Genomic DNA, 21,071 nt, shown 5'->3' on the forward strand with positions numbered 1-21,071 from the left:
ACGTGCAAACTCCACACAGTCAGTCGCCTGAGGCGGGAATTGAACCCGGGTCTCAGGCGCTGTGAGGCAGCAGTGCTAACCACTGTGCCACCGTGCCGCCCACAATTTGGAGGGGGATTTCTTTTATTTTGCTGTTGTGTTTCTAGGTTATGGATGTTTATAATTTGGAGAGTAAATTGCAGATGGCAGTAAACCCTTGTTTTTCTAAATGGTTGATCAAGCGATTTTGGAAGCTGCAACAATGCATATATAGAGGGTACATACTATTGCAATCAGTGGCAGAACAAGTGAACTTTAAGGTGCTGGATGGGGTACCAATCAAATAGATAACAATATCCTCCTGTTTGAGCTTTTGTAGAGTTGCACTCAGCCTAGAAATTTGAGGAGTTTTCCAACACACTCCTGCAATTGCCTTCTAAGTAATGGGCAGTCTTTGGGCAGCCAGGTGGTGAGTTGCTTGCAGTAGGATTCCAAGCTTGTGAAGTACTCTTGCAGGCATTGCATTTGTGAGGCTGACCTGTTGGATTTCTGGCCAAGGGTGACTACTGGGATGTTGATGGAAGAGGGTTCAGCAATGGTAACACCATTGAATGTCAACTGTCAAAGGGAGATGGTTGGATTTTCTCTTGTTGGACTTGGCATTGCCTGGCATTTAATATGGCATGAATGTTACTTTTGATTAATGACAATTTGTAATAATGAATTTTGTGTGTTATTATCTTGTATCAAGAACATGTTTCATTAAATGATTTGATTGAGGAATTTTTAAATTATATATTTATTACTTAATTAGGTAGCTCAGAAATCTTTATTAACTTTGCAAATTCAACTATCTTTATTTCAACGTATTTCATCTTTAGGAGTTGACAGGATATTTGCCAAAAGAGTACCCATTAGCAGAAGGGGAAAAGCCACCCACAGTCCGCCGCCGTATAGGAACAGCCTTTGAGTTGGATGAGAAGACAATTACAGCTAAAGGAGAGGTAGTTTACTATGTTTGATTATAGCTTAGCTTACATTAACATTTAACATCTAGCAGAATTTCACCGCATCAAACAATTGTCTTCTTGTGAAAGCCAATTGTCAACAAAGGTTGAAACAAATTCTTACATTCTTCAGGATTTTAATACAAATGCTAAAGTTAATTATGAATCATCACTGGTCTATATAAAAGCATTGGGTCTGCTAGATCAATATTTTTAACTTCCTGACCAGTTGCCATTTTGTTATTTTGTGCTAAATGGATAAACGTTGAAAAGACTTAATTACTCAAGACTGGACTTCCAAGAGGAACAGTGGGCCAACAGCAGCAGCTGAATCATAGTCCAACACAATCTGGATCCTCACCCTAACATTACCATTAAGCCAGGGAGTCAACCCTACTTCAGTGAAGAGTGCAAAAGAGTATGCCAGGAGCAGAACCAGGCATTTCTGAAAATGAGGCGTAAATGTCATGAAGCTACATTACAGAAATATTTACATGCAAAACAGCATAAGCAGCAAGTGATAGACAGGACTAAGTGGTTTCACAACAATGGATTAGATTTAAGCTTTGCAATCCTGCCACATCCATTTATGAATGATGGTGGTCAGTTAAACAATTCACTGGAGGAGGAGCAGGCTCCACAAATATCCCCACACTCAATGATGGAGAAGCCCACTACATCACTGCAAGAGATAAGACAGAAGAATTCACAATCATGCTCAGCAAGAGTACTTCATGGATAAACCCTCTGAATTGCTCATTGAGAACCACAACATCACAGGTGCCAGTCTTAAGCCAACTGAGTTCACTATATTTGATATCAAAACATGGCTGAAGGCACTGGATACTGCGAAGGTTATTGTTCCTAACAACATTCCAGCAATATCACTGAAGACATGTGCTCCAGACCTTGCCACATTCCTAGACAACTGTTCCAGTACAGCTACAACACTGGCATCTGTCTGACATTGCGGAAAATTGCCCAGGTGTATTCCGTACATAAAGCACAGAACACATCCAATTTAGCCAGTTACCATCCCTTCAATCTAAATTGATTATTAGTGAAATGATGGAAGGTATCATCCACAGTGCTTTCAAGCAGCATTTGATTAGCAAAAACCACCTCATTGGTGTTCGGTTTGGTTTCTGCCCAAGCCAGTCAGTTCTAGACCTCAATACAGTCTTATTTCAAACATGGACAAAAGAGCTGAATTCCAGAAGTGGGGTGAGAGGAACTGCATTTGACATGAAGGCTTATTTGATCAGTGTGACATTAAGGATCTCTAGAAAAAAAATGAGTTAATGGGCATTTGGAGGAAAACTCTCTCTGCTGATTAGAGTCATACCTGCCAGAAAGAAGGATAGGCATGATGGTTGGAGGTCAGTTATATCAGAGCCATTACCTCTCTGGAGGAGTTCCTTAGGGTAGTTTCCTAGCCCTAAACATCTTCAGCTACTTCATCAATGACCTTCCCTCCATCTTAAGGTCAGAAGTGGGGATGTTCACTGGTTGTGCACAATGTTCAACATTCATTTTTGATTCCTCAGATACCAAAACTGACCATGTCCAAGTGCAGCAAGACTTGGACAATATCAAGGCTTGGACTGATAAGTGGCAAGTAATATTCACACAAAACAAAGTCAGGCAATGACCATCTCTGAGATGAGACCATCTAACTGTCATCCCTTCAGTGGCATAACCAGTATTGAATCCCTCACTGTCCTGGGGGTTACCATTGCCCAGAAATTGAACTGGACTAGCCATACAACTACAGTGGCTACAGGAGCAATCAGAGGCTAAGAATCCTATAGCAAGTAATTCACCTCCTGACCTCCCAAGTTGACAATGTATAAGTCAAGAATGTGATGGAATACTCCCCACTTGTCTGGATGAGTGCAGCTCCAACAACACACAAGAAGCTTAATGTTAACCAAGACAAAACAACCATCTTGCTTGGCACCATGTCTACAAACATACGTTCTCTCCACTACCAACACTCAGAAGCAGCAGTGTATACCATCTACAAGGTGCACCGCAGAGATTCATCAAGGCACCTTTGATAACACATTTCAAATCAACAGCCACTTCCATCTAGAAGGACAACAGCAGTACATACATGGGAACACCACCAGCTGCAAATTCCCCTTCAAATCTCTCACCATTCTGACTTGGAAATATGTCACCGTTCTTTCAGTGTCACTGGATCAAAATCCTGGACCTTCTAAATGAATGAAAAAAAGCATGAAACAATAAAAATGCCATTCAAATCCAAACGCCAAATTAGAACAATACTGTTTAACTTAAAAAAAAATCTTTAGATTGAAATGTTCTTGAACTATTTTCAAACCATAACGTATTCCCATAAAGACCAAAACAACGTCAAATGAAGAACACATAGATTGAACTCTTAACTGGGTCAGATGGTACTTGATGCACAGGATATTCTTCCATAAAATTGGTTCTCATTGTGCTTGTTGTAAAATGTTGCAACAAAATCTAATTTCTGCCTGAAATATTCTTTTAGAGTTAAGTTACTGATTAGCCGGTTAAACCATAATCTCAACAACAAAAATGCCTCAAATTTGCCAATACATGTGTTTCTAACATAATTTAAGTTTGTGACTGTATAAAGCAATTGGTTTGAAAATAATGTTAGAAGACCCCAGTTATGTAATGATATGTGTTATACCTAATCCTATAATTTTCCAATGAATCCTTATCAATCTTGGATCTTCTAAAACTAAGTTGTTAACTAAACTTTTTTATTAACCGCCATGGCATTTGGGTGAATTATTTAGATTATTTTAAAAAACAGAGCATTCAGCACAACTGAAGGAAATTCAAGCAGATCCCCAGATTTTCAATATTTAATGACATGGATATAGAAGTAAGAAAGACTAATATGTCGTTTGCTTTAAATCTGTTGTCCAGGACTCCGAACTTGCCTCTCTGGAGAGGGACTTTGCCTTGCAGTTACAGTTTGTGGAGGCAGCCAAGCGACTATCACAAGAAACAAATCTAAGCAGGCATATAAGAAAACAAAGGAAACATGACTGTGTAAAAGAACAAAAGAAACTAAATGATATCAAAAAAGCTATAAATGAACGTCAAGAAATGGCTGGTAGACAAACACTGCAGCCATGTACTACAACCGAAGGTATGTGACACTTTTAACTTGCCTCCAGTATAATATGCAATATTACATGTCATCACAAGATTATTATGAAGTGTTTTTCCTTATAGGAATAGAACAGCTTTGTTTCCTCAGGCACTGGTAACAGGAGTTGATTTGTGGTAACAGGCAAGGCATAACCAAAAAACATGCAGCTACCAGTAAAAATGGAATTTTGCCAATAAAGACAATACTCAAATGCATATTACCCATTAACATGTGAATACTCAAGTTCAAGTGTCAAAAATTGGAGTCTCTGGAATCTGTACATACCTTATATTTTGTTTGACTATAGTGAAGAAAAATTTACTATTAATTTTTCCTGCAGTTTTTAGAACTCAAGTTGGTTTCAATTTCTCCTTTGGAGATATTGAACTTACATTGGAATTTGATTCAGGGAGCTTTAGAATCCCTATGCTACCTCATTAAAATAACTATACTTATCAAACTCAGTGTTAGTATGAGATAGCTGTGACAAAAATAATTAACCCAGAATTAATCATAATTAATGATTTAATTAATTAATAACAGATAAGCAATTTATTATCAGGTACTGTAATTACTTAGGTTATAAGAACGGAAAGCTCTAGAAAAACTCAGCAAGTCTGACAGCATTTATGGAGAAAGAAACATGTATTGATCCAATTCAGGAAGATATGTCAAATCTTCTTCAACGTTTTTCTCATTACAGATGCTGCCAGGCTTGCTGGGTTTGTGCAGCAATTTCACTTTCTATTCCATATTTGAGCCATTTGCAGTATTGGACTTTCAATTCAACAAATGGGTTCCTTACCATTGCTGGATTATCACTGAATGCTGGACATTTTTTGTTTAAAAAAATTAGCTAAAGTTTTTTAATCACGTTCAGTTTTACAGGCAGAAGTCACAAGACATAGCCAATATCAATGATCAAACTTTTTGCTTTAAGACTGATCAACCAATGTGCTCGCAAAATACAGAATTACTTTGTATTTTGCATTACTTTATAGCCTACATTTTGATATTTTAAAATGTTTTTAGTTATTTTATGTTTGCTGTTCAAATAGTCATTAGTAATGCTTATATGATGCACAACATAGTGTTGAAATCTTATTATATATTTAGATACATAAGTATTGTAAGCACTGTGTCTGATCATATATCCAATAAGTGAGGCATCACTAGCAGCAATTCACACAAATTACCTAACTCTGTGAAGAATATAAAAGGAGGTTACTGCTACGGAGCATCAGTGGTGAAGGGAATAAATATTCCCAAATGTGATGTCAATCAAGTGGGCTACTTTGTCCTGGATAATATCAAATTTCTTGCGTGTTGTTGGAGCTGCAATCAACCAGTTAACTGGGGAGTATTGCATCACATCCTTGACTTATGCCTTGTAGATTGCGAACAGGCTTTGGGGAATCAGAAGGTGAGTTACTTGCTGCAGGATTCTTAGTCTCTAATTTTGGGCGACACGGTGGCGCAGTGGTTAGCACTGCTGCCTCACAGCGCCAGAGACCCGGGTTCAATTCCCGCCTCAGGCGACTGACTGTGTCGAGTTTGCACATTCCCCCCGTGTCTGCATGGGTTTCCTCCGGGTGCTCCGGTTTCCTCCCACAGTCCAAAATTGTGCAGATTAGGTGAATTGGCTATGCTAAATTGCCCGTAGGTGAAGGAGTAAATGTAGGGGAATGGGTCTGGGTGGGTTGTGCTTCGGCAGGTCGGTGTGGACTTGTTGGACTGAAGGGCCTGTTTCCACACTGTAAGTAATCTAATCTAATCTGCTCTTCTAGCCATTGTATTTACATGGACCATCCTGTTCAGTTTCTAGTTCATGATAACCCCCAGATCATTCAGCAGTGGTAAAGCCATTGGCTATCAAGAGGTAATGGTGAGATTCTCTCCTGTTAGAGATGACCTGTGGCAGGAATGTTACTTGCCATTTGTCAGCCCAAACCTAGATATTGTCTAGGTCTTGTTTTGTGTGTTAAAAATCATACAACACTAGGTCATAGTCTAATAGATGTTGTGTAATTTTTAACTTGTACACCCCAGTCCAACAGCAGCAGCACCTCCACATCATTACTTCATTTGGACGTTGACTGCTTCTACATTTGTAGAGTTTCAAATAAATTAGATTAGATTCTCTAAAGTGTGGAAACAGGCCTTTCGGCCCAACAAGTCCACACCGACCCTCCGAAGAGTAACCCACCCAGGCCCATTTTCTTCTGACTAATGCACCTAACACTGTGGGCAATTTAGCATGGCCAATTCACCTGACCTGTATACTTTGGACTATGGGAGGAAACCGGAGCACCTGGAGGAAACCCACGCAGAAAAGGGGAGAATGTGCAAACTCCACACAGACAGCCGCCCAAGGCAGGAATCAAACCTGGGACCCTGGTGCTGTGAGGCAGCAGTGCGAGCCACTGAGGCACCGTGCTGTCTGAGTGTAGAGTAACATGCAGTCATCAGCAAACTTTCCAATTTTATGATAGATGAAAAGTAGAATGATGTTGACTGACTTCCAACAACCACAACGATCTTCCTTTGTGCCAGCTGTGGAGAGTTTCCTCACTGATTCCCATTGACTCCAGTTTTGGTAGGGCTCCTTCATGCCACACTCAGTCAAATATTCCCTTATTCACCTCCCCTCTGAAATTCAGCTCTTTATTTCCATGTTTGAACTAAGGTTGTATTGAGGTCAGGAGCTAAGTGCCCCTGGGGGAATCTAAGTTGAGTGTCAGTGAGCTATTGTTAAGTAGGTAGTGACTGATATCACTGCAGATGACACTTTCCATCATCTTACTGATGATCAGCAATAGAGTGACAGAATAGTAATTGGTTGGATTGGTCTTGTCACACTGTTTTTGGGGCTGGAGATACTTGGGCAATTTTCCACATTGGTAGGTAGATGCTAATATTATAGTTCTCCTGGAACGGCTTGGCTAGAGGCATTGCATGCTCTTGACATGTTTAGTACTAGTGCTGCAATGTTGTCAGGGCCCATAACCTTTAAAGCATTCAGCTCCGTCAGCTATATCTTGATAGCACATGAAGTGAATCAAATTACCTGAAGTCTGACACCTGTGATACTGGGGATCTTAGGAGAAGGCTGAGATGGATCATACACTCAGCACTTCTTGCAGAAGATTGTTGCAAATGCTTCAATCTTATCTTTTGCGCTGATGAGATTGGCTCCTCATGTCATTAAGAATCTTGATGTTTGCTCCTTCTCCAGTGAGTTGTTTAATTGTCACTATTCACTACTCACAACAGGATGTAAGAGGAGAAAGTGAGGACTGCAGATGCTGGAGATCAGAGTTGAAAATGTGTTGCTGGAAAAGCGCAGCAGGTCAGGAAGCATCCAAGGAACAGGAGAATCGACGTTTCGGGCATAAGCCCTTCTTCAGGAAGGGCTTCCTGAAGAAGGGCTTATGCCCAAAACGTCGAGTCTCCTGTTCCTTGGATGCTGCCTGACCTGCTGCGCTTTTCCAGCAACACATTTTCAGCTCACAACAGGATGTGACAGGATTGCAAAGCTTAGATCTAAACTATTGATTGTGGAACCATTTAGCTCTGTCTATCACTTGCTGATTATGCTGTTTGACATGCAAATAATCCTGTAATGTAGTTTCAGCAGATGACACCTCACTCTTAGCTATGCCTGGCTGTACTCCTGGCATGTCCTTCTGCACTCTTCGTTGAACCTTGGTTGATCCCCTGACTTGATAACAATGGTAGAGTGAGGTTTGTACTGGTTCATGATATTATAGATTGTGGTTAAATATCATTTTGCTACCATTGATGGCCCTGGGTACCTCTTTTGTGCCTGGACCTGAGCTGCTAGATCTATTTGAATGGAAATATAAAGGATAAACAATTGATTTGGGTGTATTAAAATCTAATTCTCACAACACTCTTTGTTTTAGAATTGATTGCTTCTGATGACAGTTCTCTAGAAGATGGTAAGTCTCACTTTGTGAATTGCAAAAGTTGTAGTTGGTATTGGGTTGTGCAAGGGATTATTGGAAATCAAAAATCAGATGGGGTGTCAAATGGGCTACTGGTGGCTATCAATCATTATGTGCATTGTGATGTAAAATTTTATATCCTGAATGTTCAGTCTCATCTCCTCGATCAATAAGATTTATATACCACAGACTGAATTGTGGTCTGTCGATCTGAATAGTGATTCATGGAAGGTGACGACCTTGTGGTGCTAGACTATCAATCCAGAGACAAGGTAATGTTCTGGGGACCTGGTTTTAAATCCCATCATGGTGGATGGTGGAATTCGAATTCAATTTAAAAAATGTGAAATTAATAGTCTGATGGTAACCACTATCGATTGTGGGGGAAAACCAGCTGGTTCACTAATGTCCTTTAGGGAAGGAAAATGCCATCCTTACCTGGTCTGGCCTACATGTGATTTCAGATCCACAGTGATGTGATTGACTCTTAACAATTAGGGACAGGCAATAAATGCTGGGCTAACCTATGACATCCACATCCTGTGAATGAATAAAATTAAATTGAGGAAGGTTAATTTTGTTTGCTTTTTTAGCTGTTTTGGACATTTTTTACATGCTGCAGATTCAAATAGGCTTTGCTTGTGCTTCTAAGGTTTCCCTGGGCTTATATTTGTCAGCTCAGATCTTTCAAGTTTCAGTTTAGTCTGCAGGAAAGCCCAAGGATGGAGGAATGGGACAAACAGGAAGATGGCAAGTAAAGGCCAACAGCAGCTCACAATCCAAATAGAAATAAACAAAGCTGGAAATACTCAGATTGCCTGGCAGTGTTTTGGAAGAGAGTTACCAGGTTGATGGCCTTTCATCAAATATGGAAAATAAGTTAGTCATGCAACAGTTTTAAACTAGTGAATGTGAACGGGTGGGATTAAGGACAAAAGGGAAGGTCTGTGAAAAGGTGACATTAACTGACAAAAGAGTTGTTGTTGCAAGGTCAAAGGAAATGACAAAGAAAAGATGCATCTACAAGTCATGTGAATGGCAGAGTCATGAAGCCGGTCATTCAAAGGCAATAAAAAGAGTTAAAAAAAGGAAGGAAACCCAACACTGAAAAGAGAAAGGAAGCAAAATATGGAGAGATGTTATAATCTAAAATTGCTGAGCTCATTGCTGAGTCCAGATGGCAGTAAAGTAGCGAATCAAAAGATGAGGTGTTCCTTGCGTTTCTTTGGAATGCTGCTGTTGGGGTAATGACTGAGTGCTCAGAATGGGAGTAAGGAAGAAATTTGAAAGGATGGGGGGGCAAGGGGACTAGGATCATGCTTGAGGAATGAAGGGGTGACTGTAAAGCAGTCACTCAGTTTGTGTTTGGTCTCCCTATTACAGAGGAGACTGCATAGTGAGCAGTGAATACAGTAGCCTCAATTAGAAAAAATGCAAGTAATTTGCTTACACAGAAAGATGCCATGGAAAGGAGAGGGCTGTTGGGTGTGGTTGAGGAATGGACTCACCTGCAGCACAATATTAATGTGGAAGAAGGAGAAGCATTCTGACTGATGACTTTAAACAAATTTGGTGAACAACTCCTGAAACATGTGCAGGAACCACATTTCAAACGGATAATTTCCTAAAAAAAGGCTTTGCCAAATGTATTAGCTCCTGGAATGCCACTTTTCTGATACGTTTGTCATTTTACTGCCTGTTTTACACCTGAAAGGTTGATGCAACATATTAACTCTGTATTACTGCGATCATAACAATCTTATGAGAAATACATCCATCTTAAAGGTATCTTTTTGTGATGTTTGCTCCTGTTTAAAGTCAAACCAAACCCAAACAGCAAATGCTGGAAATACTCCACGGGGCAGGGCATAGAAAAAGAAAACATAGAAAAATAATACAGCGCAGTACAGGCCCTTTGGCCCTCGATGTTGCGCCGATTCCAAGCCCACCTAACCTACACTAGCCCACTATCCTCCATATGCCTATTCACTGCCCGTTTAAATGCCCATAAAGAGGGAGAGTCCACCACTGCTATGGTAGGGCATTCCATGAACTCACGACTCGCTGAGTAAAGAATCTACCCTAACATCTGTCCTATACCTGCCACCCCTTAATTTAAAGCTATGCCCCCTCGTAATAGCTGACTCCATACGTGGAAAAAGGTTCTCATGGTCAACCCTATCTAAACCCCTAATCATCTTGTACATCTCTATCAAGTCACCCCTAAACCTTCCTTTCTCCAATGAAAACAGCCCCAAGTGCCTCAGCCTTTTCTCATACGATCTTCCTACCATACCAGGCAACATCCTGGTAAACCTCCTCTGCACCCATTCCAGAGCCTCCACATCCTTCCTATAGTATGGCGACCAAAATTGCACACAATACTCTAGATGCAGCCGCACCAGAGTCTTATACAACTGCAACATGACCTCAGGCTCTTACCAAAGTGAATCACCTCACACTTACCTACATTGAACTCTATTTGCCACCTTTCTGCCCAGCTCTGCAGCTTATCTATATCCCGCTGTAACCTGCCACATCCTTCCTCACTGTCAACAACTCCACCGACTTTTGTATCATCCGCAAACTTGCTCACCCAACCTTCTAGCCCCTCCTCCAGGTCATTTATAAAAATGACAAACAGTGGGCAGTATCTGTGGGAAAGAAACAGAATTAAAAGGCTGAACTTTACTGCCTCCTGCCAGCGTATTGGAAAGGGGAAGAAGGTCACAAATAAAGGAGGTGGTCAGCCTGGCACCTTGCTGCTCACCTCCAAATTTATCCTCTTTATTGGGAGTGAACAGGTAGAGCATCAGACATCCCAACCACCCTTAGGCCTATAGAAGCCCTTGAGTGACAATTAACCAGCACTTAAGGCCCTCAATCTGCCTTTACTACAACTTTTCATTTTGCAGGAGAAGGCAGACAATGTGCGCAGCTTTGAGCAAGAAGTCAGAGAGCTAGTTTGCAATGCAGAATTTTTGTTAATCAGAGCACATATTAAATGTTTACATTATCATCAACTATCAACACTGCATAAAAGAAAGATTTTCTGTTTAAATATTCTGTAAAGCACTGTTACCATAAAGCTAATAATACATTTTTCGTAACAAGTCGCTATTTGTTTCCTATTGGACTTTCTAAAGTGAGCTACACCAGGATTCTAAAGCAGTGAACATGCTGGGCCAAAAGACTCCATAGTTTCTTAGGTCACAAGTGGAAAATGATTTCATGTTTCACTTTTGCCAAAATGGAAAGGTGCTATTAAGGACCTGACTGATTTTGTTTGAGTCTAGATTAGAGTGGTGCTGGAAAAGCACAGCAGGTCAGGCAGCATCCAAGGAGCAGGAAAATCGACGTTTCGGGCAAAAGCCCTTCATCAGGAATGAAGGCAGGGAGCCCCTGGGGTGGAGAGATAAGTGGGAGGGCACCCCTAAGGCTCCCTGCCTTCATTCCTGATGATGGGCTTTTGCCCGAAACGTCGATTTTCCTGCTCCTCGGATGCTACCTGACCTGCTGTGCTTTTCCAGCACCACTCTAATCTAGACTCTGATTTCCAGCATCTGCAGTCCTCACTTTTGTCTAGTTGATTCTTTTTTGACCCATGTTATTTTTTTGCTTTTCACAGAGATGGGACATCATTGTAGCCAAAATTCGTCAAGAGAATTATTGACATCTGAGCATGGGATGCAAAGGAACCAATCTTCGCTGCCTCCTCTGCAGCCCAATAGGCCGACCCCACCTCAAACTCTGGAAGGGATTAATCCTGTCTTGTATCAATGGAGTGATTATGACAAATCACCAGTCACAGACACAGCATGGATGGAGTCTAATCTGGATGAACCATATGAGAAAGTGAAAAGAAGCTCCTCTTTGAGTAGCAAGTCAAGGTACAATTTGGATTTTATTTAAATTGACGGGTGATCAGGGTTTACGTTTGCAGAATGAATGGACTGTCACACAATTTGTCTTGGTCTCCTCAGTGTAGCAGTAACTACAATGCAATAAATTGAAAGGAATACCAGTGAGTCACTGTTTCACCTAGAAGGAGTGTGGAGGCCACTTGAACAGTGAGAACAGAGGTGGGAAAATGACATGTTGCAGCTCCTGTGCCTTGGAATGCCATCAAAAGGAGTGAGGCTATGGAGGCAAATGAGGAGTGGGCCAGGATACTGACATGAAAGCAGGAGTAGCGCTCCTGCTGTGACTAATTTAGCATTCAACAAATATCATCCCCCTGCTGATATTTTGTGCCCTTCAGAACAAAACATTTCGAGGTTAACTGTCCTTAATGTCTCTGCAGTCTACTCTAGAAGCTGACAATGTCCTCCATATTGGGAGTGGACAGTTAGGGCATCAGGCATCCCAGCCACCGTTAGGTCTATAGAAATCCTTGAGTCAACTCGGCTAAAATTCCAAGTGAACAAACTAATTTACAGAAACTAAAGAAGTAAGACACATATAGCACACACAAATTTTGACATAATGACAGCCAGTGGTTCTTTTTAAAATTACAGACCTCTCCTAGTTGTAGTGAATACCATCACAACATCCTTATTGACAGTCTGTAACATGCTTCAGCACTTGTTCTCAGTTTTGTTCTATTGCAAACTGTCTCGTCGTTCCCACGCTGCCATGACTTGGTTTGTTGCTTCCTTTTGCTTCATAGAATAAAAGGTTTAAATGTTCTAGCAGTCTTTTTAATACTTCATTGCTTCCTCCTGAGACAGAGTTTCCACAATGCCTAATTTAATTCCCTATTCTATTTTTCTGTCACAAACTTACTTTGGTCTTTTGATCAGAGATAATAAGTCTTTCTTCCTTGTGAAAACTCACAGCAGTATCATATAAACCGATGGTGCTGTGATACTGCTGCTGACTGTAGATCTGTGCCTTTCCTTCTCCTTATTGCTACTATCTCTCAAATATAAGAGGTCCAATTGTAACAACAGAACTGTGAACCCCATCATGATGCTGTGAATCTGATCTGCATGATCTATCATAGATGCAATACTGATTTTATACTTTCAGCGGACTATTAGTATCTGATGACTCACTGCTAATGTTAGTTCCTGGAACATAAAAATGAAACATGGATAATGTATTACTGAAAGATGCATTAGACTTTTATTATAGCTCCTGGTCTCTACATATATAATCATCTTAGGCACAGCCATATCTGGGCTAATACTGGGCAGTTCATACTACTGCATGCCTCCCTAATTGTGTCATGCTGCAAGTAACTCCAGTAAAACAGAAACTGGACCTTTATTCCATCGGAAAAAGTGCCAGGAAATAATGATGATATAGTGTAATGAGCATATTTCTTAAAGGGATATTGTATGCTAGCTGTGAGACATAGTAAGACGTCTTGTTCCTGCATTCAAGTCCTCACCCCTCTGAACTCTGCCTGCCATGTTGGATCCAAAATTGGTGAAGGAGCAGATGATGATGGTCGAAGGATGCTTCCATGGGTGGAAGTGTGTTTTCAGTGGAGATCTGCAATGCTTCGCGCTAGACCCTTGCTGTTTGCAATGCACATTAATGATTTGAAGTTAAATGAAGAGGATATGATGGAAAACTTTTCAGGTGTCATGAAAATTAGCACAGTGGTAAATAGTGAGGAGGATAACAGTAAACTTCAGGACATTAACAACAGTCTGCCAGGTTGGCAGAGCAGTGGCAAATTCAAACCAGAAAAGTGTGAAGTCATGTACTTGTCTAGGCCTAACAAGGTAATGGTTTACACAATGAACGGTGGGACCCTTGGAAGTACTGAAGACCAGAGAGACTTTGCTGTACAGAGCACTGAAGGTAGTAGGAGAGATAGATAAGGTGGTTAAGAAAGCATATGGGATACTTACCTTTCTTAGCTGAGGCATAGAATATAACAGCAAAGGTGGCTATGCTTGAACTGTATAAATGCTGGTAGACCACTTATTAGATACTGCATGAAGTTCTGGTCACCAAATTATATGAAAATGTGATTCCACTAGAGAGGGTGCAAAGGAGTTTTATCAGGATGCTACCGGATTTGGAGGGTCTAAGCTATTGGAATGGTGGTTGTTTTTTGCATTGGAGCAGCAAAGGTTTAGAAGGGACCTGAGAGATGGATTGGAAAGTTAGTTGAGAGATCAATAACCAGGTCACAGATTTAAGGTAAAAGGTACAAAGTCAAGAGGAGAAATCACTCAGGGGATGTTGGGAAACTCTAAATCACTGTCTGAAAGGCTGGTTAAGTCAAACATTCCTATAACATATACGCAGTATTTAGATAATTGCTTGAGTTGTCATAACCACTGGCACTTTGGGCCAATAGCTGCAAAATGTGATTAGTGTAGTCAGATCTTTGTTGACTGGAATGAATATGATGGGCCGACTGGACTTCTGTGTAGTAAATGTCTTTGAGTCTCTGAGTCTAAATGGGGCCCTTGAATTTACTGATGCTCTGAGTGGTATAATCTGAAGTTTTTTATTTCATATAGCAACTGCTGTTCATGCTTGTGACGTCCTTTCCATTTCTTATTGGTATCAAGAATCCACGTGTGTTAATGTCCTTTGATACATCAACTAGAACCACACCATGGTAATCAGAAATCCAGTCCTGACTATATACTGTAACCACATCAAATGCGCTTGATACTGGATTACCCAAAATAGAAACAGGCATGGATTGTTAGTTTCTATCCTAATTTCTCTATAGATCTGAGCCAGTTTTGCAAGCTTCTCCGCTTTGTCACATAATCAAGTATTCTGACAGAGTCTGTAAGTCACAATATATATAACATTTTTGTGGATAATGAACTGGATATTGGAATTAAAATGGCATTCAATCCTAATGCCAATACCATTGGTATAAAGATGATTTTTTTTCCAACCAGCATGGAGGAATGGTCAGCAAAGAAGCAATTGAAAATGATTGGGCCTCAAGTATCTCCCTGAGGAACTCCTGCACCAATTTGTGGGTTGAAATGATTGGCTTCCAACAATCAAACTACAGTAGGAACAAATTACTGCAGATGCTGGAAACTGCACTGAAAACAACAAATGCAGCGGGTCAGATAGCATCCATGGAGAGGGAGAACAAGCTAATGTTTCAAGTCTAGATGACTATTCATCAGAACTAAAGTGTGGAGGGGACAGCGTTTATGCTATAATTGAGGGGGGGGAATGGTAGTGATGGCTGGGGATAATGGGTGTAGGGTGTCAGTGAAGAAAAGATGTTGATAGATCAGATTAAGGGATCGGAATGTGAGAATGGCAGAACAATGGTGTGTCTCCTGCCAGACTTGAAAGGACTCCAAGTGGGATGGGGGGGGGGGGAGAGAGAAGGACATGATCACAAGCTAAAAGAGAAAGAAGAAAGGTTCACAGTTTAAAGGTGTTGGGCTCAACATTACATCCAGAAGGCTGTAAAATGCCTAGTGTGAAAATAAGATGTTGTTCCTGAAGTTTGCGCTGTGATTCACTGGAACACTGTAGCATGCAGCACTCTCATTTCTTCCCCTTTGTTTCCATTTTGTTTTCTGCTGACCTGATGACTGAGGAGCAATTCATGTTATATTTTTAAGGGATACTTATACATTAGCAGTCAATTTTGTTCCTTTAAATTTTTCAGCAGTCCAGCAGTGACTCCATTGGATTCTGGATCAGGTGATATCATGTCTTTACAACATTTTGAAATGAGGAACAATCTATTTCCAAATCAAAATTCAATAAGTGCACCATCAACCCCTGAACTACGAGGGCGCCTCCACCATCAAACAGCAAGGTAGGAAGGAATAAAATAAATACTATATAATTGATCTGGAATCAAGAACCGGTTCTAACTCAATGCTAGGTGCTGGTATATCATAAAACTCTTGAATAGGAGCCATATAACTTATCTGAGAGGTAAAATCTAAATGGATTGTTAGCAAATCTTCTATATATTGCCAATTAAGGGTATTTTGAAGTTCTGTTAATGTCAGTTATTTTGTATCTAGGATGTGCGTGTCTCTGGTGACAACAGTATTTAATGACAATCTCTAATTGCTCTTGAGAAGACAATGGTGAGCTTTCTGCTGAACTACTGCAAGTCTTGAGGTCTAGGTGTGTTAACAGCCCTGTTAGAAGGGAATTCCAGGATTTTGACATCACAACAGTGAAGGAATGGCAATACAGTACTAAGTGAAGATGGTGTGTGGCTTGAAGGGAAACTTGCAGTTGTTCCTTTGTATCCGCGATGCTTGTCCATCTAGATGACAGAGGTTGTAAGTTTAGAAGGTACTACTGAAGCTGCTTTGGTGAGTTGTTGCTCTGTGTCTTGCAGATGTTACACACGACTGCCTATGCTGAAGGGAAAGATGTAGAATAGTTTGGCTTGGATGGAGATAGCTCTGGAGCACAGGTCTTCAATACTGTTGCCAGAATGTTTAAGTATCCACAGCCTTTTCTGGATTTAGTACTTCCAGTTGTTTCTTGATATCATGTGGAGAGAATCAGATTGGCTAAAGAGTGGTAGCTGTGATGTTGGGGACCTCAACCAGAGACTGAGATGGATCATCAATTTAGGACTTCTGAGTAAAGGTAGATGCACATATTTCAGCCCTGACTTTTGCACTAATGTGCTGATTCTCCTCCCATTTGTGGATATTTGTAGAGTTCCTCCTCCTGCTTAATCAGTAGGATTCAAACCAGTGACCTCTGAGCATTAGTCTGAAGCTCTGGATGACTAACCCAATGACATGGTGAATCTGTGGAATTTATTACTACAGAAGGCTATGAAGGCCAGGTCATTGAGTATATTTAAAACAGAGGTAGATAAGTTCTTAATTGTCAAGGGGATCAAAGGTTATGGGGAGAAAGCAGGAAAATGGGGTTGAAAAACCTATCAGCCATGATTGAATGGTGGAGCAGACTCGATGGAACAAATGGCCTAATTTCTGCTCCATGTTTTACGGTTGTATGCTCTTACAGACCTTATCAATGTTCTAAATGCTTATATGTGAAATTTGAATGAGCCATAAATACCAACACATTACCGTATACAAGTCATATCAAACTACCCAGATCAAACATCCATGTTACACCACAACAAAAGACTCACATACAGAAGAACTTCAAAGAAACCAATAGATCAATCAACACCACCCATAAATTAGAGGATTATTTGAAAATGCATGCATCAAGCGTTAACAGACTCAAATAGAATCAGCTGTGACTCAGTTGATAACCCTCTTTTTCTCTGAGTGAGAAGCTTGTGGATTTAAGTTCTACTCTTGAGATTTGAGCACAAAAATCTGAGCTGATACCAATACGATGCTGTGGGAGTGATATAATATCAAAGATATAAACTTTCAAATGGAACATAAAACCAAATTACTTCCAGCTTTCTCGATTGGAGAAAAACATCCCATGTAACTAGGTGGAAGTAGAATAGGGGAGTTATCCCCCAGTATCCTGGTAAATACTTATCTCTGAATCAACATCACTTAAATAAACTTAACTGGCCATTGTCACATTGTCACATGTGGGAATTTACAGTATGCAAATTAACAAGTATAAACCCTACATTTTTAGTGGCTACTGTAAAGAAGTAGTAGTTTAAAGTTTGTAATGCATTTTGGGCTATTCTGAGGTTATGCATGATGCTACATAAATGCAAGTCTTTCCCCTCTGTTCGCTAAAACCAAAATGTCTCAAACAAATGAAATTTCAACCACATTCTTCAGTCTAGAGGTTCAAAATGTATTTGGTCAACAGTGCAGTTAGAGTCAAAAACAGAGATTGCAATAGGTCTGACAGCATCTATGGAGAGGAAACAGAGTCAATGTTTTAGGTCCTGTAGCCCTTTTGCAGAACTTTCCCAGTTACAATCAGTTCCACTTGATATCTAGGTGGCGATGTGATTGTACATGGATACGTTTGTTGTATTGAGCAAAGTTAATGCATTACCCAGTTGGTATTGTTGCAGCGTTGTACCTTTTGTACTTTGTGCTTGTTGATCATGATTCTTCCCCAGTGTAGAGCAACAGGCACAAATCTTTAACGTACATGTAAAATTTGCACTTGCTAGGGGATAAAATGTTGTAACGTTTCAGTTTTACAGTTCTCTTGCTGCATTAGCACTGTGAGAATAACACAATCAGCGAAACTTGGTCAAATCGAGGATAACAGCGAACCATGAGAAAAGCATCTGAACTATTTGATAGGAGTCAGCACATTGTTCCTATAGCTGCTAAATCATTTATTAGAATTTTTAAATAAATCTTTCATTTAAAAATGTGCCTATAAAATTTATGGAGTGTTTGCTGTAATGTGGTGGGCAGTGCCTATTAGGAGGTATTAGGTGAGAAATATTTTGTATCATGACACTGTGCTGAAGAATAATAGCTAACAAGATAGGAGATACAATTCCCGGAGTTGGATTACTCTCTGAGGAAAGGGACCATGGGTTTTTAACCTGTTTATACTCTGACCCAAATTGAACTCTGTGCCGGCAAACACATCTTTTAGATTAGATTACATTACAGTGTGGAAACAGGCCCTTCGGCCCAACAAGTCCACACCGACCCGCCGAAGCGCAACCCACCCATACCCCTACATTTACCCCTTACCTAACACTACGGGCTGTTCCACCTGTCGACAGTCTTTGGAGAAGTGTTGAGGCTTTTCTGGGCTACCAGAATATTCTGCCATTACCTCATTTTAAACACAATGCAAACCATACCCATCTAGAGCAGTGAGGTCCAGACAGGTTCCAAAGATTTCCCTGTGAAAACACAATCAATTCAAAAAGGGTTGCTTACTCTACAATACCAATGTGAAATTATTTTTCTGCAAAAACAAAAACAGAGCAATTCATCACTTTATCCTTTAAATGCCTCAGGCTTTCTCAATTGGTTCAACAGGGCCCCTTGTCTGATTTGTATTGGGTGACTCTTTAAGCTTCTTTGTCATGCTATTTTAGTGCCTAGGAGAAAATGAGGACTACAGATGTTAGAGAGTGTGAGTTGTGAGTGTGGTGCTGGAAAAGCACAGCTGGTCAGGCAGCATCCCAGGAGCAGGAGAATTGACGTTTCGGGCATGTCCTTCATCAGGGTTTCAGTGCCTCCTTCAATTATTAAAATAACCTTATTTCTTCAGGATTTCAGATTGAGTCAACACTTGGAGTACTGACCTTTCTGGTACACTTAGATTGAACTATTGAGGTTTATTGGTTAGGGATGTCGTGTCAAAAATTAAATTCAGAAATTCATATAAGGAAGACTCTCAAATTTGAAACAAAGAATTCTTGTTCTTTCTCAACCAAGAATGAGCTTCACAAAAAGACCAAATGGAATTGAATGACAGGGTCAGATAAATGATTTGGAGTCTTGTTGATTAAATTTGAGAGTCAATGAGAATTTGTACAAGACTTTCACTCAGAAATTTTACTTAGTTGGAGAAATGATTCATGGCACCTGAAACATGTAGAACTCAAAATCATGCAGTTCCAAGTTTCCTTACATTTAAACATAAAAAATGGTCTTGTAATTTGAGTAAAGGTTGAACCATGATTATGAGTTATAAATACTTTCTGGAATATGCAATAGATCTGTAGCCTTGGGATACAACCACTTGGAATAGACTTGAGTTAACAATTTACTCCAAAAGAGTATTTAATCTTTAATCAATTGTTTTATATTTTTTGTTATGGATAAAAGATGGATAAATAGCTTGCATATATAATTAAGGTCAATGTAAGGTTAATATATCTAAGTTACTTTACTTTTCTTGCTGCCAAACAGATATTTAGATGTGAGCCGTTTCCCAGCACCTCCTGATCAAAGAGGGCGCAGCATGGTTCCCCAAAGAAGATCATCAAATTATGCAGTTATTATACCCGATTTTCATGCTACTGGAATGAAAAACAGTGATCATTTACATTTAATGCCATATCCTTTGAGTGGGTATGCCAGCTCAGAATCCAATAGCTCTGGAACGTCAACTCCAACATATATTCCAACACCTCATGAATATAATGCAGCAGCAGCAAGGCATTGGCAAGTCTATAACTCGCCTGTAAACCTGGAAATACCTATGTTACACGGTAGTGGATATTATCATTGTAATCCAAGCCAGTCATTCTCCCACTATCGAGCAGTTGAACGCACAGAAGGAAATGCAATGAATCAAATGTGGGAAAAGGATCCAAATCGACAATATTCCACTGTGCAATACTCAAATACTCCACTTTACAGAGAGTGCCAATACATTGATGAGAAAAATTCACCGACCGTGCAGCGAATTACTCCATCACACTGCAGGATTGTAAGGACTCCTTCACTAAAGGAATACCCCAACAGGGGCTTGCTGAGGGAGGTTGTGTCAGAGGAGCTACAGTCATGGCATGAGCGCACTAGGCAGAGGAATGGGCGTCCTCGCTCGCTGGACAGACAAGGCGCCTTTCGAGGTCCACGTTCACAGAGCAGAGGTCGAGAGCATTATATGTATCGGCCAGCACACCCTATTCAGGTGAGACCTGGTCAAGGATGACAGGATAGCTTTTATTGGTCAGTGTGGATCAGCGAAATGAACTGAAAGAAATGAACAGAACTGATCATAATGTAAATACATTGAAATTATGAGTGCCTACAAAACAGAAGGTAGAAGACAGAGGGTAGTGGTGGAGGGTTGTTTTTCAGACTGGAGGCCTGTGACCAGTGGAGTGCAACAAGGATCAGTGCTGGGTCCTTTACTTTTTATCATTTATATAAATGATTTGGATGCGAGCATAAGAGGTGCAGTTAGTAAGTTTGCAGATGACACCAAAATTGGAGGTGTAGTGGACAGTGAAGAGGGTTACCTCACATTACAACAAGATCTTGATCAGATGGGTCAATGGGCTGAGAAGTGGCAGATGGAGTTCAATTCAGATAAGTGCAAGGTGCTGCATTTTGGGAAAGCAAATCTTAGCAGGACTTATACACTTAA

At 40.4% G+C, this 21,071-nt stretch overlaps 1 protein-coding gene across 4 annotated transcripts in view; it reads left to right on the plus strand.

The window, feature by feature from the left end:
* The window catches only part of LOC122563206 (innate immunity activator protein-like), a 102,378-nt gene that overhangs the window by 72,646 nt on the left and 8,661 nt on the right, over nt 1-21,071 (plus strand). For all 4 annotated transcript variants that reach the window (XM_043716765.1, XM_043716768.1, XM_043716764.1 and 1 more), the window contains exons 4-9: nt 861-983; nt 3,918-4,143; nt 8,073-8,108; nt 11,743-12,004; nt 15,733-15,885; nt 19,886-20,612. In XM_043716765.1, the coding sequence (XP_043572700.1) occupies nt 861-983; nt 3,918-4,143; nt 8,073-8,108; nt 11,743-12,004; nt 15,733-15,885; nt 19,886-20,612 (1,527 nt within the window). The remainder of the gene's footprint in view (nt 1-860; nt 984-3,917; nt 4,144-8,072; nt 8,109-11,742; nt 12,005-15,732; nt 15,886-19,885; nt 20,613-21,071) is intronic.

The sequence above is a fragment of the Chiloscyllium plagiosum genome, chromosome 26, assembly GCF_004010195.1.
Source record: "Chiloscyllium plagiosum isolate BGI_BamShark_2017 chromosome 26, ASM401019v2, whole genome shotgun sequence".
Classification (NCBI taxonomy): domain Eukaryota; kingdom Metazoa; phylum Chordata; class Chondrichthyes; order Orectolobiformes; family Hemiscylliidae; genus Chiloscyllium; species Chiloscyllium plagiosum.